Source organism: Spermophilus citellus (assembly GCF_964194105.1).
Source record: "Spermophilus citellus genome assembly, chromosome: 4".
NCBI lineage: Eukaryota > Metazoa > Chordata > Mammalia > Rodentia > Sciuridae > Spermophilus > Spermophilus citellus.
In genome coordinates this window covers 106,483,027-106,494,109 of record NC_138185.1, presented here as the reverse complement: position 1 = coordinate 106,494,109, position 11,083 = coordinate 106,483,027, and the positions used below count along the sequence as shown (strand labels likewise).

The 11,083-nt window shown below is 44.7% G+C and overlaps 1 protein-coding gene across 1 annotated transcript; it reads left to right on the top strand.

The window, feature by feature from the left end:
- The first annotated feature begins 7,067 nt into the window (after positions 1 to 7,067).
- COMMD4 (COMM domain containing 4) lies at positions 7,068 to 10,836 on the top strand. The gene is made up of 8 exons (XM_081291470.1): positions 7,068 to 7,253; positions 8,686 to 8,757; positions 8,991 to 9,056; positions 9,252 to 9,291; positions 9,577 to 9,696; positions 9,874 to 9,954; positions 10,294 to 10,470; positions 10,558 to 10,836. Exons 1-8 carry the CDS (start codon positions 7,251 to 7,253, stop codon positions 10,596 to 10,598), a joined length of 600 nt encoding a protein of 199 aa, XP_081147596.1. The 5' UTR covers positions 7,068 to 7,250; the 3' UTR covers positions 10,599 to 10,836.
- Positions 10,837 to 11,083: the final 247 nt, after the last annotated feature.

Below are 11,083 nucleotides of genomic sequence, written 5' to 3'. Positions count from 1 at the left end.
TATGGGTTCCTCAGTGGCCCTTGACTAAAGAAAAGATACAAGTAGCCCATGATCTGGTCAAACAACAATTAGCGGAAGGACATATACAACCTTCTGTATCTCCCCATAATACTCCCATTTTTGTCATCAAAAAGAAATCTGGTAAATGGAGATTATTGCAAGACTTAAGAGCCATTAATAATGAAATGGTCATTATGGGACCTGCTCAATCAGGGATTCCTCAATTGTCTGCTTTGCCAAAAACTTGGTATGTTTTAGTTATAGATATTAAAGATTGTTTTTTTTCAATTCCAATTCATCCTGAGGATAGTCCACGTTTTGCATTTACTATCCCTGCACTAAATCATGAAGGTCCTGATCAGAGATATGAATGGAAAGTACTCCCTCAAGGGATGGCTAACAGCCCAACTATGTGTCAAATTTATGTTAACAAAGTAATCCAGCCACTTAGAAATCAAAATCCTGAACTACAAATATTTCACTATATGGATGATGTATTATTAGCACACAAAGCTAAAAACACATTGCTAGAATGTGATGCCACACTTATAAATTTATTAAAAAATTATAATCTAGAGATAGCAATAGATAAAGTACAATTAAATTTTCCAATTAATTATTTAGGAGTTCTATTATCCTCAACCATGGTCCGTCCACCAAAAATTCAAATACGAGTAGATCAACTCAAATCACTTAATGACTTTCAAAAGTTATTAGGAGACATAAATTGGATAAGGCCTTATCTAGGTATTCCAACAGGAGAATTAGGACCTTTATTTGATATCCTAAAAGGTCCATCAGATCCAAATTCACCCCGAATGTTAACGCCTGAAGCAAGAAAGGCATTAAAAATCATTGAAACATATATGGAAAATATGCATTTGGATAGAATTGGTATAAGTTTGCCTTTATTATTTATTGTACTACCAACAAAAAATATTCCTACAGGAGTATTTTGGCAAGAAGGTCCATTATTATGGATACATTTATCTTATTCTCCTAACACTATTCTTACTAGGTATCCTGAGGCTGTAGGACAATTAATACTCAAAGGAATAAAAACAGCAAAGGGAGTATTTGGAATTTCTCCCAATAAAATTATTACTCCATATACTATGAATCAAATTGATGAATTAGCTAATGAGTTAAATACTTGGGCAATAATCATGTGCAAATCTAATGTTTCATTTGATAACCACTTACCATCTAATCCTTTATTGTCTTTTTGGTCATTGCATCCTGTAATTTTTCCAAAAATGACAAGAAAAACACCTATCATGAATGCTCCAAATATATTCACTGATGGGTCAAATAATGGTACAGCAGCAATAGTTACACCTGATCAAACTTTTACATTTTTAGTACCCAAACAATCAGCTCAAAAGGTAGAGCTTAATGCAGTATTACAAGCTTTTGTGATGTTTAAAGATTCTGTATTTAATTTATTTTCTGATAGTCAGTATATAGTTAATGCTATAGTATCCCTTGAAGATGCTGGTAGGATTTCCCCTTCTTCTACTGTTTTCTCTTTGTTTTCCACTATACAAAGTTTAATCTGGGACAGAAAAGATCCATTCTTTATAGGACATATCAGGGCACATACAGGATTGCCTGGAGCCCTTAGTTTGGGCAATGATTTAGCAGATAAAACTACACATGACATACATATTTTCTCTACACTAGAAGAAGCTATAAATTTTCATAAAAGGTTCCATGTCAATGCTAATACTTTACAAAAGCGTTTTAAAATAACGAAGGAACAAGCTAGACAAATAATAAAACAATGTCAAAATTGTGTGACCTTTTTACCACAAGTTAATCTGGGAGTCAATCCTAGAGGATTGATACCTAACCATATTTGGCAGATGGACGTCACACACTTACCAGAATTTGGAAAATTAAAATATTTGCATGTTACAGTTGATACTTCTTCTGGATTTTTGATGGGCTCCCTTCATTCCGGAGAAAAAACTAAAGATGTTATAGCTCATTGCTTACAAAATTTTGCCACTGTGGGCATTCCAAAACAGTTAAAAACAGATAATGCCCCTGGTTATACTTCTACCTCTTTTAAACAATTTTGCTCATCATTTGGCATTACTCATATAACAGGAATCCCATATAATCCACAGGGACAAGGCATAGTTGAAAGAGCTCATCAAACTATTAAAATGTACTTATTAAAGCAAAAAGACGGAATTGGGAAGGGGTATATATTCCCCAAAGATAAACTTAAAATAACCCTTTTTACTCTAAACTTTTTAAATTTGGATTCATCAGGACTTAGTGCTGCAGAAAGGCATATGTGTCCAAAAAATGTACATAAGCCCAAGGTACTTTGGAAAGATATTCTAACAGGACAATGGAAAGGTCCTGACCCAGTAATTGTCTGGAGTCGGGGGTCTGTTTGTGTGTTTCCACAGGAAGAACAGCAGCCGATTTGGGTTCCGGAAAGATTAACTAAAATCCTGACCCAGTGATTGTCTGGAGTCGGGGGCCTGTTTGTGTGTTTCCACAGGGAGAACAGCAGCCGATTTGGATTCCAGAGAGATTAACTAAAGTGATTTCTACAGACCAAAAAGAAGATGATTTGGCTCAAATCCATAACAGCTGATATCCAAAACACCAATTTGGCTATCCTTACATCTGCGACAGAACCAGGATGCTTTTTTCAATATCTATTTTATTATTGCCCTTTCCCATATCATGAAGTTCTATTTTGGTTTTTGAGCTCATACAAACCTAAGTTAATGTTTTGCTGATCAGTTCTATTTTTTTTTGACTATAGAGTTTTTAAACATTGCAATGGAGATTTCACCTGTAAAAAGTTATAAGGCCTTTAGTATTATGTTATGTGTTGTATGTATTATATTATGTGTGCACACTTGTGTTTTGTGTTATATGTTTGAATGTACGTATGTCCATATATCATATATGATGAGCGCTCATGAAAAAATGGATCCAAATATTTTTTTTTATTCACGTGATTTAAATGGTTTAATTTAAATTGGGTAAATAACTATTAAGAATTGTTTTAATATGTAAACAAAAAAGAAGGTTAACAGATCTGTTTGTTTACTTTCACCTTTCCTTTTCATTATATGTAATAATTCTCTTCAAGATAATGTAAATTGTTAAGAAAATTTTTTTCTTTTAGTGCCTTCTGGAATGTTACATAATTTTTTCTTTAGCCATTATTGCCAGAATTCCTATCTTCATCCCAGTGCCGGTGAAGACAAAGATAAAACTAATCTACAGTTTCGGCAATAGCCATCACTGAACTGCTTGCAGAACTTGCCTAAACTATGTGTCACTTGTATGCATTGTGAACTCACTTGTATGCATTGTGAACTATCTGTTGGTGCAGCGACTTGTGGTAGTGTTGGAGTATTTATACTGATGATGTCATCGATTGTACAATTTTTCCAACAAAAGCCGTCAATTGCCTTGGTGTATCTTCCTCCCTTCTGCTTGTCATGACAAAGACCTCTCCACAGGTGTGGCTGTATACTGGACCGGTAGTCAATGACGGGTAAGATCCAATTACAATGGTACCAACCTAAGACAGGAGGCTGACGCCCTGAGGTCAGCTCATCCGAAGACGGGTAAGGACCATATGTAGTATTGGACAACCTAAGGCAGGCACGGTCCCCAAGCCACATGCTTGTTGTTTAAACAGAGAGGGGGAGATGTTGAGAGCCACAGCCAAAGGGGCTCCAGCAAACTTCCAGCTGCCAGCAACCAGCTGCCAGCTGATGATTGGCTCACAGCGGCCCCAGCAACATCTAGCTGATTGGCTCCTCTGTGGTGATGTTCATTGGGCTGTTTCCCTGCCCTTCAGACTGCCAGCTGATGATTGGCTCACAGCGGCCCCAGCAACATCTAGCTGATTGGCTCCTCCACGGAGCTGCTCATTGGGGGACTTCTTTGGCTCCGCCCACGCAACCCAGCCAATCGGCCTCAAGAATAGGAGGATTGTGGGAGGTGGTGAGGTTTGTGTGGGGGTGAGAGGCTTGTGGGAAGCCGGTGGTGGCAGTTGGGCTCTGAGGGGTTTTTCCTGAGGAGCTGTTTTGTTTGGCGTTTGTAGTTCTAAAAATAAAGTTTGTTTCTTTTGACAAGTGGCTCCTGAATTGTGCCCAGCCAGACTGCGGCAGTCTTGCTAAGTTACTTAGCAAGACTGAGACTGATTTGCTAATTTGCTGAGACTGGCTTTGAACTTGCAATCCTCCTGCCTCAGCCTCCTGAGACACTGGGATTATAGAAATGCACCACCATACCCAACTTGAAGGACCACTCATCTGGGCCAAAGGCTAATAGCTGCCCTGAGCCTGGAGAATTTCTCCTTGCAGAGGACTGATGTGTGTAACCGCTGTTCCCTGCTTTCCTGCTGGGGGATAGCCTCTATTCGCAAACCCAAATATAAACCAGTTACCAGAAGCCCTGGAAGCTCTTGAGAGACAAATTTGTGGCTACATCTATGCCAATTCAGGCTTCTGGGCCACCCACAGCCTGGGTAGTGCCTGTGGTCAAGGAAATCCTCTCTGGGGAACTGGGGGAAGCTTGAGCTACTGCTTTCAAGTGGACCAGTCCCTAGGATATGGTGTTAGGCTTGGGTGGATGGGGCTATTCTCTGCTCTGGGGCCTGGTAGACAGTAGGTGGGACAACCCCTCACCTTTCTTGGCCCCCAGGACACAGGGCACTTTACCATAGTTGCCTTCGATCTTAGAGAACACTGGGAAGGAGTGGGGCCTGCAGTGGGTCAGGGCTCTGGGCCTGTACATGAGCAAGATGACACAGCCAGTTCAAAAAACAATTGAGACAGTATCTATAGCACATCAGGAAAGGTACTTTGAAATGTGTGCTGAGTTAGAGACAAAACTCGTTAATGTTCTACAGGGCAAGAAAGCTATAATCGTCCCGGGTTATCTTTTCTACTGAACAGAATTTCTATCTGCAAGTTAACATGTAACTTTCAGTTGCATTTTCTATTAGTGGTTTTCAAGGTGTGATAACAAACTGGAAGCACTGCCATCACCTAGGGACTTGTTGAAAATGCACATTCTCAGATCCCACCCCAGACATATTGAAGTAGGTGTCCAGAGAGGGACCCTGCGATCTGTTCCAACAAGCCCGTAGGTCCTTCAGGGACACTCCAAAATTTGAGAATCACTGCTGTAAGTAACCAAATAATTTCATTTGTGAAGCAAATATCTGTGAAATGAAGCTCCTAATGACATAAAAAGGACACTCTGTCCACCTTTTTACCTTATTCCCAAATTTAAATAATTTGTCTGTCTGATGTTATGTTTGCTCTTTTGTTTTCAAATACTCTACCAACTTAAGGCAGTTTTCATCTATTTCTCATTTCCTTTTTTCTATTTTTAAATCAAAAATAAATTTTCAGGGCTGGAGTTGTAGAGTGCTCGCCTTGCATGTGGAAGACACTGGGTTGGATCCTCAGCACCACATAAAAAAATAAAATAAAGTATTGTGTTCATCTACAACTAAAAAACATTTTTTTAAAAAATGATTTTTCAATATATGCACCTATTGATATGATTAAATACAAATTGAGCCATTCAAATGTTCTTAAAATAATTTTGATATGGCATGATATTTTAACACATTGTTGTCTTTGATAAGCTGGGTTTATGATTTAAAAAACTCTATGAATGGCATCAATATTAGTGCAAACTGGGACATGATTTCTTTCTATTTTACGAAGAAGTTTAATTTTCAAGGACTCTAAATCTATTCCTTACCTTTTTCTTTTGCAGTGCTGGGAATCAAATCCAGGGCAAGCACTCTACCTCTGAGCTACATCCCTGGCCTTCTATTTGTCCTTTGAAAGCTTAAAGGGCTGTGATATCCAGCAGACCTAGTGTAGATGAGACAGTCACAACATTGAGGAGAGGAGAGATCTCAAACTATTCACTTTCTTCTTCATTCCTTAGTCTAGTTTCTGATTAAAAAAAAAAAAAAGTTTTCAAGGCAGTCCATTGAATTAGACAAAGGGAAACGAAAGGAAGGGAGGGGACAGGGAATAAGAAGGACAGTATAAGTAAGGGGACATAACTTTCCTAGCTTTGTATTTGAACACACAACCAGGGTTACCCATGTATAACCATAAGATAGGGATCCTCATTAGAATAAGTTATACTCTATGTATGTATAATATGCCAAAAATACATTCTACTGTCATGCATATATTAAAAGAACAAATAAAGGGCTGGGGATGTGGCTCAAGTGGTAGCGCGCTGGCCTCGCATGCGAGCTGCCCGGGTTCAATCCTCAGCACCACATACAAAGATGTTGTGTCCGCTGAAAACTAAAAAATAAATAAATAAATATTAAAATTCTCTCTCTCTCTCTCTCTCTCTCTCTCTCTCTCTCTCTCTCCCTGTCTCACTCTCTTTTAAAAAAAAAAGTAAAATTTAAAAAAAATTTTAAAAAGCTTTTTCAAGTCAACGTTGGAAACTTACTTTTCCTAGACCCACAGTTGCTGAGTCACTCAGCAAGCACATTACTGCAATTTAGAGAGAAAAAAATTTTTCTCTCATCAGATCTGACAAAATTAAATTAAAAGTCTGGTGTTGGTGAAGCTGATGGAAAAGGGTTTTCCTGATCCTGTAAATTGTTACAGTCCTTTCTGCTAGCACCTAGGAGGGTTCGTCAAAATGAAATAAAATACCCGTGCACACTCGAAGGAGAGAGCAGAGGTCCTGGAAACGTTCTTTCCTTATATGGGTGCTGGTTACACGGGGTGTACAGTTTACAAAAATTCTTTAAGCTTTATACTTAGAAAAGAATTTATACTTAAATTATGCACAATTTCCTGTATATGTAGCCATATTTCAACAAAGTTTTTAAAATAAGCCCTTCGCACAACCCACAGCTGTAAATCGATGCTTCATGGTGGAAAACATGGAAAAGACCCGAATTCCCCTGGCCGCCGGGATCCTGCCCAAGTTAAACAAATGAAATAACTCCCCTCCTCCTTTCCTGCTGCCTTGCTTCTGCCCTCAGTTAAACTGGGGAATGGCGCTGGCGGTTTTCAGGAAAGGATTCTGGAGACAGAGGCGAACGCGCTGGCCTTCGAGCCCTGGCACCTCCAGCGAGCGGAGACCCGCTCTCACTCTCGCGGGGCGGCCCTATCCTCCCAAGCGCAGAGGCGGATCACGTGATCGCGGGATCAGCTGACCTTGAGCGACCGGAAGAAGCAAGGCCTGGGCCCCGGCCTCCTGGCGCGATGGTGAGGCACCAGCCGAGATGTAATGCCTGGGTGCCGGGGCGGGAAGGGTGTGACGGAGGCTCTGGGAGCGGGGAATTGCTCACCTTAACCACTGCGGGGGCGGTGGTGAGGGCTGACGGTCCAGGAGAGAAAGGCCCCTCTCCGTCCCCTGCTTCTCAGCCCGGGGATGGGACAGATGAGACCCACCAGCTTAGAGTCCAGGGCTGCTCTTTGACTGGAAAAAAGAGCCCGCGTCTCCCAGAGCAGGAACTGGGGGTTGGCAGGAGCAGGAGTCCTTATAGGGTTCCTAAGAGGGCCTCTAAAGGTGCCCACTGCCCCAGCCCTCCAGTCCCATGGAATTGATCCACTCTTGCACACTATTAGAATCCTCTCTGCTCTTTCCAGAGCCAGAGAGTAGTTTTATATTGGAACTTCTCACCTTATCCATCCATTCATTCAACAGATGAGTGCCTGGTCTATGTCAGGTGCTGGACTTAAGTGGCAGTAAGGGAGTGAAGTCAGAGGCATGAATTGAGGGTCATAGTTAAGACTCCAGGGGTAGAGGCCTGACTGTGCCTTGTGCATGGTGTTGGGAGGCTTCCTGAGAATGGAATCCACCTGAGGGTGGAGTGGGAACAGGCTGGGTGAAGTCCATTTGTGTACTAGAGGTTAGGAAGCAAGATTGGCAGGAAGCGGGCAGGGTTTGTGGCTCAGTGGTAGGGTGCCTGCCTCACATGCATGAGGCACTGGGTGCAATCCTCAGCACCACATAAAAATAAAGATATTGTGTCCACCTAAAACTAAAAAATAAATATTTTTTAAAAAAGAGTGGCAGGAAGGTATCTTCAGACAGGGAAGAGTATGTGCAGACTCTTTTGAGGGGGTAAGGTTCCCCCCAGAATGCATGCATCTTGTGTAGCTACAGTAGTTGATTAGAGGTTGGGGAAAGGTGAGGCAGGGCAGCAAGCAAAGGCCAAGTCTTGCTGGGCCTTGGATCACCATGATCAAAGTAATGAACATATTCACGGACTCCCAAATTTCCTTATGCAAGGGGCCATTTTAGGAAGTATGATGTGGAAGGGCCCACTCAACAAAGGGTCATTTAAGCAGGGCCCTGAATGAAATGAGAGAGAAAACCATAGAGGGGACAGTGAGGACGAAGGTGGGAATGGGGTTGGCATAAGGGGAACAGCAGGGAACCAGTGTGGCTGGAGCCGTGGTGGGGTTGGAGTGGAGGTAAGAGAGATTTGTTTCTTGCTGAACCTTGGGCTTTCAGAATGGGATCTGTCAAAGAGAAAGCAATGCCTGGAGTAGACACCAACGAGGTCTGGTGGTGTTGTGGGTCAGGGAGAAGAGTTCTCCCTGATAGGGGAGGGCAAGTGGCATGGATTGGACATGGATCTTGGCCCCACCTCAGCCCTCCCTGCAGCGAGCCTGCCTCATTCCTTTGCAGAGGTTCCGGTTCTGTGGTGATCTGGACTGTCCTGACTGGGTCCTGGCAGAGATCAGCACACTGGCCAAGATTGTTGAGTGATTGGAGTCTTCTCAGGGTGGGGGGAGAGGAGGTTGGCACTGGGGTTTGTGAAAGCAGAGGGTGGGATCTAAGTGGGGATCTCACTTAGGTTGGGGCCTCAGTGCTCTCAGCCTATGCTCCCATGCTGCATGACCTTGATCACATGGCTAGCCTTGTCTGATCCAGTCCCTGAGCAGTGAGGGGTGAGATGTGTCAGTCTGGCTAATATGAGCACTTCCTTCCAGTCCTCTGTGAAGCTGCGGCTGTTGTGTAGCCAGGTGCTGAAGGAGCTTCTGGGACAGGGGATTGATGTAAGTACAGCCCAGGATCCCATTGTCACATGACCTTATGACCCCAGGGAGGTGGGTGATCCAGCCTCCCAGCCTTTCTGGACACCCCCATCCTTTTCTTCAGCCCCAGACTGTTCCTCACACAGGATGCAGGATGGGGGTGGGGGCTGCCGAGCAGGGCTCTGGCACCCCCCTGAGGGCCTCCTTTCCCCATAGTATGAAAAGATCCTGAAGCTCACTGCTGATGCTAAGTTTGGTGAGTAGCCACTGTGTCCACGGGCCCTGGGTGGTCCTGGGTTCTCAACCTGATGCTGGCATGGAGGACCCCTCTTCTAGCAGCCTCCCTAGCTCAGCTGCCCTAGTGGAGTAGCATGAGGGGAAGAAACTTCAGTGATCCTGCCCCCATCCTCTGCCGGCTTCTGGTGGGGCAGTAGCAGTGCCTGTGGCTCAAGGAAGCTTTGGGCTCTGAGCTGAAGATGAAAGGGCAACAGAAAGGTGGCTGGAGCCACAGTGACACCCTGTGCCACTTATGGGTCTGCAGAGTCAGGTGATGTGAAGGCCACAGTCGCTGTGTTGAGTTTCATCCTCTCCAGTGCAGCCAAGCATAGTGTGGATGGCGAGTCCTTGTCCAGTGAACTGCAGCAGCTGGGACTGCCCAAAGGTACAGGATGGGGACGGGCAGGTGGTTAGCCTGTGGGCAAGGGCTGCTAAAGAGCAGGCCAGGCTGTGACCCTGGGGTGTGCCTGCCCATTCTGGGCTTGGAGCCCGAAACCTGCCCTCTGGGTGGTCCCATCCATAGCCCCACCTGCCACCTCAGCCAACTGCCATCTGCCCCTAGAGCATGCAGCCAGCCTGTGCCGCTGTTACGAGGAGAAGCAGAGTCCTTTGCAGGAGCACCTACGGGCCTGCAGCTTACGTGGTGAGTATGGGGCCCAGCAGGGTAGGTGCCAGGCTCCACTCTGGAAGGTGCACGCAGTGTGCTGAGTGCCAGTTCTGAGGCCTCAGCACATGGAGCAGGTGCAGAGCTGGGACCTGGCCCTAGATCTCCTGACTGCAGTCTAGAAGTTTTTATTTTCTTTGAGGCTTGTGGTGAATATTTGAATTCTTAATGACTGAGTACCTGCCCTGTACCAAGCCTGGGTCAAAGGGCAAGAGCTTGAGAGACCACACAGCCTTGAGGTATTACAGGCCAAACCAGGATGTGGACCGCAGGCTGCCTGGCTCGCCTGCCTGAGAGATGCCCTACCCTGTTCCACAGTGAATAGGCTGGCAGGAGTGGGCTGGAGGGTGGACTATACTCTCAGCTCCAGCCTGCTGCACTCTGTGGAAGAGCCCATGGTGCACCTGCGACTGGAGGTGGCACCTGCCCCAGGTGCCTCGGCTCAGCCTGTGGTCATGTCCCTCTCAGCAGACAAGTTCCAGGTTCTCCTGGCAGGTGAGGTTCAGCTGTACCTGGAGGGGTGAGGGGCCCTCCCAGACCTCATTTGACTGCTTCCCTCCTGTCCATTTCTTGCCTCTGCAGAACTGAAGCAGGCCCAGAGCCTGATGAGCTCCGTGGGCTGAGAAGGGTGCTCCTGACCTGTGCAGAGCTGCCCTTTGTGTGTCGAGTTGCTGCCCTCTAAAACTCTTCTGGGCCTGGCCCCAGTTCTAGGATGCTGGGGGTGCCTGGTCTGGTCTCCTGGCTTCCCCCTTGAGACTTCAGCATTGGGCTTCTGAGGAACTGCTCTAGCATTTTCTCTCCTTGAAAGGCACTTTCAGGTGCTTTTGTGAGTAGGAAAAATAAACAGGAATGTAAAGAGTATATGTGAGGGTTTTTTTTTTCCTCCTCCTTCTTCTTTTTTCTTTTTTCTAATTAAGGGTTTTTGTGAAAGAAACCAAGTGACATTCTGACCTGGCCCATCACTCGTTTTCTCATTGCTGACTGAAGCCCCAAATGAACAGTGTGTCTGTAGATAGGAGTGTCTGTAGATAGGGTGCTGGCTCCTAGACTTGTGATGCTCTTGGCTCTGCCCTCTCTGCACTGGTCTTGTCCTCAGGTTGGTAGCAAG